Genomic DNA, 17,450 nt, shown 5'->3' with positions numbered 1-17,450 from the left:
GGGGAAATTAGTTTTTGTATAAATCTTTGAATTCTATGCCCTTTAAGTGTTATATAATAAATTTTATACCAACATAAATGCAGTTGGATTCTGTTAATGTGAAAAATGCTCATTTATACTAAAACTTAAGTCCATGAAAGACTAAAAATGTGTAAATTACTAAGCAACAACTCGCAAATCAGAAACGTCATAATAAATGCATCTGCCAATTAATTGTAAGAAACGATATTGTCAATATAATGTTTTTCAATTGGTTCATTCTGAAGGACTCTTTGATTGTATACCAAGGAACCCTCCGCAATATGTGATACTGAATTTTCACCAGGCATTTGCTATATAAAGGAGGGCAGTCCTCATGAATAAAAGTACTTTTTCCTTACAAGAAAAATAGTAATCCCTGAAGTTAATTCAAACTCAGCAAACTTATATCTAGCAAAAACAGATTTTTCGTGTTCATATTTCTTTCCTGTTGAAGTTTGTCAGTTTATTCATTAATGGTAAATTAAATTTGAGAAATTAGGGGGAAAATATGTATTTTTAATTATTTGAAAGATTAATTTTGCTTAATAAGCAATCAGTTAATTTAAATATTTAAAAAAACTGATTTAAATCAAATTAATCTGATTTTTTTTAAACATTGTGGGCGTGGTAGCTCAGGTCGATAAAATACTCGCATAAAGTACCAAAGGATGTTTAAAGGTGTTCGATACCCGGTTTGTCTTGTCAGAAACTTTCCTGATACAGGGGTACAAAAGAAATGACGACATGACCACAGAAAAAGATTGACTACTGCAGGGAGTCCCATATTATGTGGTTAGTGCACCAACCTCTTGGTGAGTCTAAAAACAGGAAAAATTTTGAATGCTGCCGTTCAGAATTGACAATAAATTGTAGGTCCCTGGCTAGTTAGCCCTCGTGTGCAGAAATTGACCGTGGTGCAACAAAATTTATCAATGATAAAATAGATTTTTTTCATACCTTGATTATGCGTACTAACAAAGTAATGTCTAATCACTTGTTTTTCCATAATGTATATGCAGGGTTGCATAGCTAACAGCATGCACCACAAATTACTGGCAAGCCATTGATTTTAGAGGCATACTTCTAATTAGAAAAAGTATCCAAAGAAAATGTGTAGATATGGGTAAAACATTTATCCTTCCCCCCTCAACTTTTCTCAGTTTTTTTGATTCAAATATAAATATGTCATCAAATATTGCGCTTAGAAATAGATTTTTTTTGTCTCAGAGACAGGTTTTTTTACATGCATTATTTGGATAAGGTTTACGTTATTTGTATAGTTTTTCTAATTAGAAGTATTCTTCTAGGATTATTGGATTGCCAGTAATTTGTAGTGCATAATACTCAGTTAGCTATTCACCTTGTATAAACTAAATGAAATGTGTGCAAAAATAGACAATAAAGTTAGTAACTATTCAGTGTTCTGATACTCTGATTTGAATCTTTTATTATCTAGGCTGGATGTTTTGGATCATTTGATAGCTCTACAAAACTTCTCAAATCAGTTTTTACCTCATGCATTAAGGAAGTTTTTCCAAACTCTCCAAGCACCAAATCAACATGATAACTATTTACATATGCTACTTGAAAAGTTTTCTGCAAGATTTTGCCAATGTAATCCAGAGCTGCATCTAAGTTCAGGTATTACTTTATTGCATATTTGAATGCTTAGAAATTGAATGATTAAAAACTTAAATCATTTGCAAATTTTAGTTTCCCGAGCACCTTGAAATTTTGCTAGATTAATTTTTCATAAATGGGATTATTAGGTTGTATGTAATAAAAGTAATTCTCTTATTTAAAGAAATATTAGTACAGTATGCTCTCGATAATCCGGCCATGCCCTAGTCCAATGCATCCAGTATACCAGTGTATTTTTAGGCAGGTTTTCTTCAAGCCCCCTCCCCGTGGAAGAGATAAACATGTCACTACATACCTTTGCACAGAAGTTTATGTTTTTAAATGGGCTTTTTTGACTTCCAGTAATCCAGCAGCACACACTGGTCGGATATGTGGTGAGAGTATGGATATTTTAATTATGAAAAAATTGAGAGTGCTGAATAGTTTTTGTTTGAGAGTTCTTTGTTCATTAGAACATGGTGATTGCATAATACAGAGGTGCCAACTTTCCAGATTTAGGCAGGTAATGATGGATTTCATATTGTTAACAGGGCTTTGGATTGTAAATTAGTATTACTAAATTAGACTGCTGCAATAGCGCAATCAGCAGAGCCATGGCGTGAGATACATAGGGACAATCCTCTAACGGACTGGGTTCGAATCCGACCTGTGCCAGGAAGGCTTACTTTTCTCAGCCACCTCGTTGGGTATTTTGCCTGTTGTGGCGTTGTATTTGTATTACTAGTTTGTAATTTATTGTTGTCTTGTAGTACTAGGTGGACCATGTTTCATAATGAAAAATAAACAGGAAAATACAGGACATCATAGAGTTTTGACAAAAGGAGGAGTGCCAATTCTAAGGAATATTTTTAATTTATTGTAAAAAATTGCTGATGGGTGCAAAATAAAGGGCTGTCTACAAGTCTTAGTGAATTAGAATGGTTTGGAAAAAATTGCTAAACATAACAAATGTGGTTAGTAAATATTAAAAATTTAAAGGGAGCAATCGTTGAAAATACAGGATATTTCTTTAAAACAGTTAGACAGCAAAAAATATGGGGATGTCCTGTAAAATATGGGTCATATGGTCACTATTTATTATGTTACTTATGTTGATTCTTATTTTATGTCGATAAAAAATTCTGAACATGTAAAAGTGTGTGTGCCAAATTTTAATGTAAATTTCTTGATTTCCTTAGGGAAGCTTTTACGTTATAACAGCTGGCAGATCTGATTAATAAAATAAATTCATTTAATAAAAATATTGCATAAACAATTATTGCATACTAATAAAACATAAGATGTTTAACAAAAATGAGTTCAAACTTGCTACCAGATGATATTGTGAGTGGCTAACATACACAATTTTTCTCAGTCTGATGCTATGGGCTGATATTTTTTTTTCTGGTGCCACATTTCCTTACACACTGATTCTATCTAAAATATACTCATATTCTGAGAACCTTTTAAAAAAATTATACAGGTTGAGCAATACTTTCTTCAGATTACCATTATGTAACTTGTAAAGTAGAAATTGATGTTTATAAAACTAAGTTCAGAATAAGATAACTTTTATCACACACATAGTGGTGAGCACAATAGCCCGATGATCAATAAGGCATTTGTTTAAGATATTGTCACCTCAATACTACAACCTGATAACTTGAAAAAATTTTATTTTTAGTTAAGTACAAAAAATGAAGTACCATGTGTATATAAGCAGTTTTTTTTTTTTTTGAAAAATTTGTTTCTTAATTTGGGGGGGGGGGGTTAGCTTATATAAAAGTCAGTTTTTTGAGAAAATATCTACCTCCCCACTTCATCAAATCATATAGCTGCATGGCTTCCACACTGCTAGCTTTAAGATTTGTGGTCATTAGACTACTTTAGGTGATAATTGGCTGTATTAATGGACATTACTAATCAGTAGGTTTTTGTAGCTATGTTCAAACCCACAGAACGGATGATCAAAATGTCATTGGCTTTGATACTCAGTGGACTTGTTGGCTTTGTAGTTTATATTGCCACAAAATTTTTTCGACATCCAGTTCCAACTCTTCATATTTATCTCGAGGGAACTCCAAAAACTTTTCTAAAGAATCAATCAGATACACTGATTTCTTAAGATCAACTTCAACTCCTTGTAAAACTTTATTTGTACTTTTGAATTTATAAGAATTAAGTTGTGTCTTCGAATTAAATGGGCCCCCTCTGCAATGGGGGGGCTGGGGCAATTACCCCTTTTGCCCCATTATAAACGTGGCCCTCGTGTTGGTCTGAGATTGTCGAATGTGGTGTTGTATGTGTAGCCAGTGCAGTTGGTAACATTGTCATCCAGAGATTTTCAGCTGACTTTGTTTGTTTCAGCCACTTGGTGTTTCCTAAACTGTGAAAGAAGTGCGTAGATGTGAAAATTATGGCATACAGTCAACAGTGATTCAGAGATGCTGCTGTACTCTAATTCACCTAGGTCTCGGGACTCAGGTTGTTTGAAAAATCTCGGTCCTCGAGTGAAAGTGGATCCCTCTTGAAAAAAATATGGTTCCCCCCATAATTCACTTGTATATCTATGAACTTTTTCCAGCATGCCCCAGGTATTTGATCAGCTGCTAATACCTTGTTGAGACAGAGCGTCAGGCCATGTTCTGGGTAGGAGAAGGAGGTATCTCTGTAAATCACAAATAAATAATTTGTTTCTAAATACATGTTCTATCCGAAGGTTCATTTACTTTCATTCTCTGCGAGTAGAAAAAGCTTGCAAAGAAGCCCATTAACACTGAGAATTTAACAAATGTAATAAATCTAAAACAAATACTTGCCACCTGACATTCCAGTGGTTACAGAGCTATCTTCTGGCTGTGCAGGTCTGGGTTCGAATGCCGGCTCAGGCATGAGTGTGTACTAACGCTAACAACTTCCCTGGACAGATTTTACGGATCTCTTGGGAATACGTAAGAGGATTAAGTTATATTTATACGTTATATACAGTTGATTTTTCTTATAATGTTCCCATTTAGAATATAGTATGGCTTATTTTCACGATCCCAACTCTAAGTAATTCTCATTAAGATTTCCCATTTAAAGTGTTTTCCTGCTTACAACATTTTTTATGATGGTCTTTTGAAAAATGTTATGAGCATGATCCTCTGTAATTAAAAGTTAGAAGCATACATTTATATATTTACTAATGAATCAATTTATAAATTCTCTTCTGATTAATTTTTCATTTCATTTTAAAAACTTTGGCTCTTTCAAAAATATCTTCTGTGATTAAATTTAAAGCAAATGAAATTCTCTCTCTCGGTACACTCTCTCTCAGACACTCATCTTCTGATTCCCGTGTCATATAAATCCTTGCAAAGCGGTTTCCTGGTAGAATGATTTTTTATTTTCCCTCCCTGATGGTCTACAACTCTGATTTGTCGCCATTTATCTGCCACTTATCTTCCCACCTGAATATGGGAGCTATGTCAGATTTCTATTGGGGAAACTTAACAGTGTGCTTATGTGTGTGTGTGCCCAGCATTTAGCATGTTTTGTGTTCAGTAGGTGGTGCCATCTATTTAGGGCCGCAACCAGCTACTTTCTCAAATGGGGCAAACAGGCATTTTGGCACCTTCGTGTAATGTAGAAGAAGCAGTTATATAAAGGGTGAATTTGGCGCCCCTCTAGTCCAGAGCCAAGGGCACTCGACCTGCCTGCTTTCCCCCCCCCCCACCAGTTGTGGCCCTGCATCTGACCTCCAAATTGGTAATGAAATTTTATGTATAAATATTTCTGTTGTAGGTCTGTATGATCGCTGTGGCAACCAGAGCTTTTTTTCAGAGGAATAATCAACACAAAATTGGAAAACCGAAGAAAATCATATTTTTAGCCAATTACCATTGCGCAATCACAAGTTCCAAACATGAATTTTCACCAAAGGCAAAATCTGGGAAGGGGGGGGGTATTGTGGAACATGCCCTCCCCCAAGAAGATCAAAAATTAAAAATACTTTTGTAGAAAATTAAAATATTACGAAAAAATACATTCTTATACTATCTGTTTGTTTGTACATTATTCTCACCTATCCACTTCAACTGCCTTTTGATAATAATTTCCAAAACTTTCGAGAAAGAGCTCGTCAAACTCACTGGACAATAATTGGACACAGCTTCTCTACTACCTTCCTTAAATATCAGAACAACATTAGCAAGTTTCCAATCCCTTATGATTATACCCTCAGCAACACTATTCCTGTATATCTGTGCGACTGGCTCCCAACAATTCAATATCACATTCCCTGAGGACCCTGGGATAGATATCATCTGGTCCTGGTGCTTTGCTTGCACATACATTTTTTAGAAGATTTTGCACTTCCACATCTTCTACTTGAATATTGTTGAGGATTTTATTACCCCATGCAACACCTATACATTGAATATCATTATCTCCAATAAAAAACGATGCAAAAAAGTCATTGAAAGCACTACACATGCCTACATTGTTCTCTATCCTAGAGCCTCCTATCGGGGAGGGGGCCAACTGTCCTCTTATATTCATTATTGACGTAGCTAAAAAATTATTTTGCTTCAGAGCCCATGTTACCTGCCAACCTAGATTCAACTTCTTTTTTACAATCGCCTATTGCTTTCTTCAACGCTCTTCTTTTATCAGTAAGCAATGACAGGTCACAGCCTAGGATACAGTAAACAATGACAGGACAGGATAAAAATCAGCCTAGTATGCCTTAAAACACATATGCCCAACCCACAACCAGCGGGCCAAATGTGGTCCTCAGAGTTATCTGAAGTAGCCTGCATCCACTTTTATGCTCTCTGAATGCTCTTTTCTTTTCAAGATAAGGTTACACATGCTATCTGTGAACCATAGAGGGTGCGATGTACGAACATGCTTTTTTTGAATAAAGGGTATGACAGGACAGCTTTGTACTAAATTTTTCCCATTGACTTACCACCCCGACTGATTCCAACCAGTTTTCGAAAACTGCCGCTAACCTTCCTCTCAAAACATCAAAGTTAGTTCTCCGAAAACAAGGTGTTTAATGATGTGATGCTACATCGATTACGAACGAGAACATAACTAAAACTTTAATAATAAACATCCAGCAGAGGCTATAAGTTACATAACAACCGAGCCGACATTCAAATGTTGTCATTCCGCGACTCGTTATAATAATAAAGATCATAAATTAATAACATCTTCAACATCTCGTCCAGGTAGGTCTTCCAAAGATCCTTTGCGCTGGGCTGCACCTCGTTTGACCATCTGGCGTGTTGCGTTGAGCTAATTAGCCCAGGTATGGGTCGTCTCCTGAGCGAGCACACTTTTTGAGGATAGATTTCACAATTTTAACAGCAGATTCCACCTGCCCATTGGAGCAGCTGTTCCCCGGGCTCGACATGAGATGACGGAAGCTCAAGCCATTAGTGAAATCTAGAAAATGTTTGTTCTTGAATTGCAGACCGTCGGTGATGAGCAAAATGATGCTTCAATTTGTGGATTACTGTGCTAGCTAGATTATTTTGCAAGAGGTCTACTTCTATGAACTTGCTGAAGTAATTTACTAGGACCAAGTAATTTTGCTCTTTCAGCTGAAAAATATCAGCACCCAGTTTAAGCCACAGGCCCGGAGGAATGTCATGAGTTATCATCGTTGGAGTTGGCTGGGCTGGTGCAAAGGCAGCTCATGTGCCACATGACTCAACATACTGCAGAATATCTCCTGACATGTTTTCCCGAGTTTTTCTCTGAGAGCGATAGGTGGCTTTTGAGGAGGGGAGACCACAGGGATGATTCACTTTGAGCTTGACTTGTCCCGGAAATTTGCAGACTCCTTCAGATAAAACGCTTTCCAGTTTTGGCTCCAACATAACATTGACAACTCTGATGAAATTGCTGTGCTGTACAGATATCAAATTCATGGCTTCACATGTGGGAAGCCCCAGGAGTGGTGACAGTTCTTGGTCGACTATAACAAAGTCCACCCAGTCTTAGGGTTATGTACCTCAGCTTTACATGACCCCCTTGCGATAAGCTCCGAATTATTCCACATTTTCAGTTTGCGATGACACAGCAAAATATTTGTATTCTGTGCTACTTTTGACCTGGGTAATAGGTTTATGGAAGCCCCTGTGACTAACTGGAACACCACTTTTTCTCGTTGACATGGAGAACAACTTTGCAAAATGCGTATTTACCAAAGACACAAATTCTACATACTTGTCTTCCAGTTCAGGATAAGTCTCATCCGGGTCATGTCCAATTTGCCGGATTCGCTTAGCTTTGGATGATTGCCTTGTTTGTATCTGGCCCTTCGCTACAGACATGCACATGGTCTCAAAATGATTAGCTCTGTTGCATTTTTTCCACACGTGCTTCCATGCAGGACAAGATTCCTTTCTCATTGGAGGCTCAAGTCCACAATATTTGCATTAATAGTTTTTATGATCTTGCAAAACTCTGATGGGTTTTTTTGACTTCATGCACCTCAGCAGGTGAACGCAGGACTATACTCTCATGTGTGGCTTTGTCTGCTGTCCTACAAACATTAATGCATTTTTCAAGCAATAGAGACCTGTGCTTAACGAGCTCTGCATAAGTATTCAAATCTCGGATTCTGACAATGATTCTATCTCTAAGTAGCGAGTTCATACATTTGTCGTAGTAACTGCATACTTTAATCTGGCTTCTAAGAGTCGCCAAGAAGTTATCGAAAGACTCATCTTCATTTTGGCTTCTTTTGTTGAAGAGGGCCCTCTCATAAGTCTCAGTCGTCTGGCTGATTGCGAAAGCTTCGAACTTCTTCAAGATCTTGGACACCTTTCGTTCATCTTCATCGGACACAAAATCCAGACCATCGTAGTGTCTCATGACGGCATCTAAGCACAAGAGAAAAAGCTCTATTCGATACAGTGAGGTAGTTGCTCCACCTTTGACGAAATAACTTCCAATTCACTGCAGGTTTTTCTCAGAATGCGAGACTTGGTAACTGCAAACCATAGACAGGCAGCTGATGGTTTCACGCTGTGCTACTTCGTTCATGCTAAAGCAATTCGGCTTCTTCCCTGCTCTAAGATGGAGTTACAGCACTGCTGCCACCATGTTTAGTGATGCAATGCTACATCAATTACGAACGAGAACATTATGAATTAAACATCCAGCAGAGACATAAGTTACCATAACAACCGAGCCAACATTCGAATGCTATATTGTTTCAATTCTGCGACTCGTTATAATGATAAAGATCATAAATTATTAACATCTTCAACACAAGGAACCAGTCTTTTGTTGTCAACCTTACCTGAAGAAAGGTTACAGTGAAAACTGGCGACACGATGATCACTAGAAGAAAATTCGTCCCCTACCAAAACATGTTCAGCAAGATCCTTTGAACTAGTAAGAACTAAATCCAAAATAGCAGTTCCCCTAGTGGCTTCTGATACATGCTGGTACAAAAAATTACTGAGCACCTACTTAAGAAAGTCTCTTTCATACTGAAAAGTTCTCCCAATCGATACCCGGGTAATTGAAATCACCTAATATGACAACCCTCTTATGCTTGCACATGTAGGAAATTTCATCATGAAATTTGGCGATGTAGTTTGGATCCCTATTCGGTGGATTGTAACAAACCCCTACAATAAGTTTATCGCATCTTTTGTTCTCAAGCTCAACCCATTTAGTTTCAATATCACTTCTCCGCACTTTACACACTCTAGCGTTCAAACATGATTTCACGTATATCAACACTCCACCCCCTTTCCTATCAGATCTATTTCTCAAAAAAGTATTGTATCCTGAGATGTGTAAGAAAGATTCATCCCCATCGTTTGCCTAAGATTCTGTAATGGCTAAGATCCAGGCCCTCCACAACTATCATAGTTTCTGAAAAATCTTTCTTATTACCCAAGCTCCTGGCATTAATTAGCACACATTTTAATTTGCCCGGTGATTTAGTGTCAGTCAAGGAGCCACCCAAGTCAGAGGTGGGTAATTTCCCATCTACATGGTCTGGGAGTAAAAAACCTGACCTAAGCTTATCGTAAACCTTCCAGAACCCCCTCCTATTCAGATAAATCGCATCCCAATGAAGCCACTCATCGGTAAATGCGGGAAGCTCCAAGAACATGACCCTAAGTGAGAAGCAAATGTCCTTCAGGCCTAAATTGGATCAGAGGTGGATCCTACTCCCTACTACCCCTTGGCAGTACTGGAATCACTGCCACATCTGAACCGCTCCCTAGTGGATAGTAGTAAGTCTTGGTACTCACTACTATCCGCTCCTACCTGATTCGTTTCTGCCCACTGAATTACTCGCCCAGGGAGCTTCCGACGATGAAAAATGTCTCAAATGTTGCTAATCTTTCCGCCAGGAAGACAACAGCACTTGAAACCCTGAAAATCCCTACACACTCTGTTCCCCAGTTCCCTAACCATAGAATCGCTGATGATTAAACCCCTATAACTATTCTCCTCTACCTCATTCAAGACCACCCAATAGCCCTCTAAACTGTCGTTTTTCATGGATATTGCTTCTTCATCAACAGGTGCCACATTATAACCGGCTACATTATAACCGGCCCCTCTAAACCCCTAACTCCTTCATGTAACACTTTGATCTCGAGTTCAAACCTTGCCCTATCCAAACACACTTTACACTTGAAATTATCAGCTACTATCCCCCTAGATCAGGGAAACCTCCCATCACAAGTTCTACACAACACTAGTCAAGGACGAGGCGTACTAACACCATTGCTAAAAACTAGATAATATATTTAAAAAATAGGAAAATGAGAAACTATAACAGGAAATTAAAATAACAAATAACATTACAATGCAAATTGTACGTAAAAGATTGTACAAAAAAATTAAGTAAAATGAAATGCTCAACACTAAATCACAAGGAAGACAATATATATTTATATAAAGAATACGACATACCCTAAAAAATGTATTAAGCTACAAAGTACAATTTGTACTTATTAGTATTAGCTAACTGTCTTTATTCACCAACACTAAAACAATAAGCCCAAATGGAAAAAAACAAAAATTACTGAGAGTACCCAGAAAAAAGTATACACTGTTTACTAACACTAACGTCCAAAAAAGCGGGGAAAACACAAACCTGGCAAAAGTACAATGAAAATGAAATGAGTGTGAGAAAAAAAATTTAAGTCGATTTAAAATATATATATGCACAACGAAAATGTAAAAAATTGAGAGCAATAAAAAACGAAATATTTACTTATCTTATCTTGCAAATCCAACGATGTGCAGTCCTAAAAATCTGGTGACAAAATCAAACTAGAGAGTAAATTAAACACACAATCTAGAAAAATGAAGAAAACACTGCAGAATATTACCCAAAAATAAAAAAACATGCTAAATAAAACTCACAAGAATGAAGAAAGACACAAATGGTGCACCGATGTGACGGATAATCCCTCTGCAACAGTTCCGGATGATATGGTTCGGACATACCCAACAACCAGTATGGCTTTAATTGACGCAGAGGCATACAATCTGTCGGCCCATAAGCAGTCAAATTTACAAATATAAATATAAACACAAAGGCCATAACAAGCAAATTGCCCAATGAGGTGGCTGAAAAAAGATACCCATAAAAAATATGGATGTCACACACACACAAATACAACTAAAACACATTAACTCGATATAAAAGCATATATCACAAAAGAAAAAAAAACTAATGTATTAATTAGTAATTAATTAATACATTAATTAATAATTATTAATACTATACAGGATGAATCAGACCTATACTGCCAAAAGAAAGGGGTGATGGATCATGAAACTCCCCACCAACACAGTCCTATCTCAAACCGTTTTCAATTTATGGTGGATAATCAATTACGTGAATTGATAATCAATTTCAGTGATGTATTGTAAAAAAGGGCCAAATTTCTCCTGAACCAGAACACCAATATGGTTTATTGTAAGCTCTTTCAAAAGCTGTTGGAATGGAAAAGTTTTTGGTAAATTTGACCGATTGTAACCTGAAGTGTATTTGCATAATTGGCAATGAAAAATTTTGGTGGCAATTTGATTTTGAACTTTTCCAATCTTTCAGCACTTGTAACTCGCCAATGAATCCAGATATTTTGATGAAAATGATGTCATCTTATATGATTTTTCTAATATGTACTTAATTTGCGTGTAGGGCTCTTAGAAATTTCACAAATGCAGGTTTTTTTCAGACTTGACACATATTTTTTCCGTTATTGGTTATCCACCATAAATTGAAAACAGTTTGAGATATGACTAGGTTGGTGGGGTGTTTTATGATCCACTTGGGCTCATCCATCACCCGTTTTGTTTGGCAGTATAGGTCAGATTCACCCTGTATAATGCACTGCACATAAATTTGAATAGGACCATTGTAGTGTTGCAGGCATAATCTAGTATCATCTGAAAAGATGTCAAGCACTTTGTTAGTCTACATCTGACTAAGTCAGCCACCTCGTTGGGCAATTTGCCTGTTGTGGCGTTGTATTTGTATCTGACATTTGATGCACCATTGTATTCCCAATACACCTGTAGTATAAAATCAATTCCATATTCACATCATTGGGACTTGATTTTGTCCTAAATAAAGGAACAGCAAGAAAACACAATTCCAGTACTAAGAGCCATTCTTCTTTTCTTCCTCGTTATAGTGCTTATAAATGGTGTTACCTGCCCAGATGATTTGTATGTCCTCTTGAGTTCTATACATGATGCAAATTTCAAGCCTTCAAATTCAATGCAAATTTTCAGACAGGCAGTTGTATGTTTTAAACATTTTGTATTAAATAGCTTACTTTTTTTTTTAATTTTAAACTCTGATATATTTTTCTCTATTCTTTGCAGATATGGTGTACATCTTATGCTTCTCATTAATCATGCTTTCAGTTGATCTAACAAGTCCACATATAAAGAACAAAATGTCAAAAAGAGAATTTATACGGAATGTTAGGCATGCTATTCATAGAGCAGATGATGAACTCTTTGGACACATGTATGATGATGTTTATTTATGGGGACATATTGCTCCAAACTCAACTGATTAGCAAAATCTACGAGCGTGTTTTTAAATCTGTGTTGTCCTGAAACAAGCATTCATATAAGAAGTAGCATATAAAATTTTCATATGTGCACAATGAATTTTTTTTTCTAGATTATTGTGAAAAAAACAAAAGCCTTTGATGAATAAAATGAAATTATCTTTGGAGATAGTAAACTGCTAATATGAATGATTTTGCATTTTTGCAAAAATTATGTTTTGTTATGTGTGTGGATGTTGTTGATTTCTTGATGTGTTTATTGTTCGCCTAGTCTTTGTGCTAAAAAAGCATGCGTAAATGTTGATTTTACAATAGTTTTAATCGTTTACAGTATCAATACCTGTTATGTTTTTATTTTATTTATTTTTTCATGATATATATAGTTTTTGTTCTTGGCAAAAAGTGCCAAACTGTGATTCTATACATGCCACTCTACCAAAGCCAAACTGCAAAGATGCTATCGTAAATTTTATTTTAATATTTATTATATATTATACAAATATAATGAAATGGTGTTGCAAGTATTTGTTTCTCACCCATTTCTAAATTCTGGTATAAATTCTTTTAATGTTTAAAATGTTAAAAAAAATGTTGCAGTTAGTAGTTACATTTTTTTTTTCAAATATTCTCTGCATTTCCCAATATACTAAATAACAAATTCCCTTAAAAATGAGAAGAATGTCAAAAAAATATATATAAATATAGGCCACAACAGGAAAATTGCTATCAAGATGTGGTTTGGTCAAGTCATTAAGAAAATATACTATAAAATAGACCTAGTATATATATAAACATATTATCTCTTTGAACGGTTGTCCATCAAAATATTGAAAATTGTCTTAGATTTTATATGAATATTATCCAAGTAATTGTATCTATTAATCAGTTGATCTGCTTCCATGCAATGTTATGATTATTCAAAGAAAAAGAGAAAGACACAAATTAATTGCGAGAGTGCAGTAGACTCTTGCTAATCCTGCATATATCAGACCAGGGTGTGCGAGATTACTGAAAGTCAGTTGAAAAAGCCCATATAAATAATATAAACTTCTGGTGAAAGACATGCAGTGACATGTTCTCTTCTTTCAATCCCAAAAAAGAAAAAAAAAAGCTGGATTATTGGTGGGCCAAACTAATGCACAGCTGGATTATTGAGAGTCTACTGTAAATGCCCCTTCCAACAAATCTCACTAAAAGGTATTGATTGTGATATAACATCAATAAATATCATAAGTATAATTGAATATTTCTTTTCAAACTCAGATATGTGATTACATATATCAGGGGTTAAGAGCACAAGGGGTATAAAACACATATACTTAACATTGCACTTGAGCTCCTTGTGCTTTAGGCCCCTCATGTGTGTGTATATGTATGTATATATATTTATATCTACAGTGCCGTCTTAGTGCATGGGCCCACCCGGGCACGGCCCAGGGCCTCAGGAGAAGGGGGCCCTCACAAAAATGAGATCTGGTTAAAATTTTCTAGAATTTGCAAAGTAGGGCCTCAGAAAAACCACTTGGCCCAGCAGCCCATGATGCTCTTAAGACGACCCTATATATATATATATATATATAAATAAAGGGGCACAGACCTTTTCTGGATATTATGCTGAGGTGAACTCGGAAAGAAAAATCATCTGACCTCTGCCAGAGATTAATCAACCACAGGTCTTCTGAAAAACTGGGCAAGTGTGCTACCATATACATCACTGGAGACATGACCCAGTCTTCCTTATTCTTCTTTCTCTCTCTCTATATATATATATATTTATTTATTTATATACCTTAGTTCAAAAAGAAATATTTTATATATTGAACTGAATTTTCAAATTATATTAAAAATCATCGGTAGGATTCAAGGTTTTTAACTTTACATGCAGTGGTAGTCAGGATATAATAAATTCTGATTATATAAATAATAATTAGTGTTTGTTTAGTATTGATGTTCAGGTTACACATGGCAAAATAAATACTTAACCATATTTTGTGCTGTTCCCATAAAATTGAAAACATTTTTAAATTTCCCCAATTGATCAAAACACTTATGTTTTCGCAAAGCTGTAGATACCAATTTTCTTTTTTTGTTTTTCTGATCATTATTTTCCATTCATTCTGATTCATTGATGATCCATTTAATGTGGTTTGTCTCCTCATCCCTCATATTTCAGATCTTAGTAGGGCACTGGAAATAAATTTCTTGTATCTTCATTACATTTCCATCATCTATTAAATTAATGTTGTTGAGAAAATGTGTTTCTACTAATTATTAATGTATATTTTACATGGAAAAAGGGTTGTGTTCAAGAAAATACTGGTTTTGTGAACAGAACTCTTTGAAGGCACAAAAAGTTATAATGTGTTATTTTATTTCAGATTTCAAAAACAATGTTAAATATACAGGGTGCATAGCACTAACAGCATGCACCACATTTTACTGGCAAACTGTTGATCTTAGAGGCATACTTGCAATTAGAAAAAGTATCCAAATAACATGTAGATCTCAGATGCTTCATTCATGTTGCAAGGGATTGTATGGTTATTAAAATAAAATAAACTTTTTATGCGTACACACTCTGCGCAAAAACCTAGTGAAAAAGTTGCTGCCCTGTCTCTCCTGAGGCCAACAAAAAAAAGTTCCATGTTTCTAAGTGCAATATTTACAGATATATTTTAATTCAAAAATTGGAGAAAAGTTAGGGAAAAAACAGCAAAAACTAACTGAAAGCACTTTTTACTCTCATTTATGTTGTTTTTCCCCAATTTTTCTCCATATATATATCTCAGCAAATATTGCACTTACAAATGTAGAATTTCTTTTGTTGGCCTCAGGAGAGACCAGACAACAACTTTCTTCTTCCAGGCTTCAACTGTAGAAAAATATTTTTTTTTTACTTTAATAACTATACAACCCCTTGCAATATGAATGACTTACCTGAGTTCCCTACACTTGGATACTTTTTCTAATTGCAAGTATGCGTTTATGATCAATGGCTCACCAGTAAAATGTGTGCTGTTAGCTATGCACTCTGTATATATTAATTTCTGCCTTTTTTTAACAACCTATTACAGCAGAACATAATGTAATATTTGTTATTTTACAAAAAGAAAGAAAATCAAATCGACTGTATGTGTCGAGCTACACATTTAATTTTCTTTTTAATGTCAATTTAATTTGTTGTACATTTGTTTTGGAAAAGGTTGCAAAAATTTCTTTCATAGAAAAATTGGTTTAATATATATTAGAAAGGCTTTTGTTCTATTTTTCAATTTAGGCAGGCAAAAGAACTTTTTTCAAATATTTATTGTTCCATGAATGAAGCTATTCTTTGCAATTGTTCAAATAAGTTGTAGTTATAAGACTTATCCATGGTTGATGATTTTCTAGACTAATGAACACTAAATATTGTACTGTTCATGTAAAATAGCAATACAGGATTCACACACACTTTCACATGTATCATACATCAGCATTGTACTATAAAATAAATTCCAGCATGCTCTTAATTTAGGCATTACTAGAGGCTGTTAGCATTTATTTCTAAAAGAAATTTTCATAAATAACTGAATTGTATTTAGCTGTAAAATTCATTTTATTTTTCAAATGTCTGTGAAAATTTTTCTTGTGTAGGTTCATGAATTTTTTTGAATTAGGAAATTACATTTTAGAGAGAAAATGTGTAATGTTATCTCAAAATCAGTTTTGTTTATGTTTAGTTGAAAATATAAAAGGATGAACAATTTGTTTCTTACAACTATAAAATCTGTTATATAAACATATTGAATGGATAAGTTCTTAATTGAAACTGAAAATGTACAGTTTGTTTAAAATGTGGTCTTGACGTATATTGGCAGCCCTTCAAATCTTTGAATTTTACATCAGCAGATTCAACCAACTGTACATTGGTAATATGATATTTGAAAATAAAAATTACAACTTTCAAAAATAACTGGAAATGTTTTCATTGAATTCTGTTTATTTTAATCGTTTTCCAATAGTTTAGTGTTGTGTGCTTTTTCTTTAAACTGCTGTGACTTCATATACAACTTGTAAAAATTCTTTTGAGAAACTTCTAACAAATAATCATATATGTTGAAAAGTGTTGTGTTTGAAGACACTAACAGTATATATGTATGTCTGGAGTTGGCATGTTATGTGTTCAAAAAAGTGTTACTATCTAGTAACACTATATTCCAATTAGAAAATGCAAAATTATCAAATGAATTTTTATTGTGTGCAATTTTTCTATTTGTTTGCTGCTCTCTGTGTAGACTTTTTTTCTTATGGAAAAGACAGTTCGCATTTATTCCTGAAAGTTGAAAAACCAATAGAAAATGCAGAAAATTAAATTCAAAATTTTTTTTACCCTTGCAACGATGAATGTTGCATTCCCGGATGCACAATTCCATAATGTACTCAGGTTTTACCATGGGATACGCTCATTAGCGAAGATCACAATTACGTCATTAAAGATTGAGGGAAAATCTAACTCCAAACCTATCTCTTGACGTAGTAGCCGAAGAGCCTAACATTACCGATTCGGAATTAGGGCTGTTACGTTTGGCAACTTATTGCCAAATACCAGGATTCATTAACGCGATATCACTTTTATTTCGTCATGCCTGCTCGGGCGATATTACAAGGATCTAAAATTTTATAGTAATATATATAACATAATTATCATAATGATGATATATGTAATATCACAACGCAAAAGAAACATGTTTCCGACTATTTTAT

At 34.9% G+C, this 17,450-nt stretch overlaps 1 protein-coding gene across 2 annotated transcripts in view; it reads left to right on the top strand.

Annotated features, from left to right (window-relative positions):
- LOC149084928 (F-box only protein 8-like) overlaps positions 1–16,671 on the top strand; it is a 72,590-nt gene extending 55,919 nt beyond the window's left edge. For both annotated transcript variants that reach the window (XM_089232667.1, XM_089232666.1), the window contains exons 6-7: positions 1,478–1,662; positions 12,514–16,671. In XM_089232667.1, the coding sequence (XP_089088793.1) occupies positions 1,478–1,662; positions 12,514–12,713 (385 nt within the window). In that variant the 3' untranslated portion in view covers positions 12,714–16,671. The remainder of the gene's footprint in view (positions 1–1,477; positions 1,663–12,513) is intronic.
- The last annotated feature ends 779 nt before the right edge of the window (positions 16,672–17,450 follow it).

Source organism: Pholcus phalangioides, unplaced genomic scaffold (genome assembly GCF_987345545.1).
Source record: "Pholcus phalangioides strain wild (caught in Gottingen) unplaced genomic scaffold, Ppha-v1.0 ptg000007l_1, whole genome shotgun sequence".
NCBI lineage: Eukaryota > Metazoa > Arthropoda > Arachnida > Araneae > Pholcidae > Pholcus > Pholcus phalangioides.
This window is presented reverse-complemented; position numbering and strand designations above follow the sequence as displayed.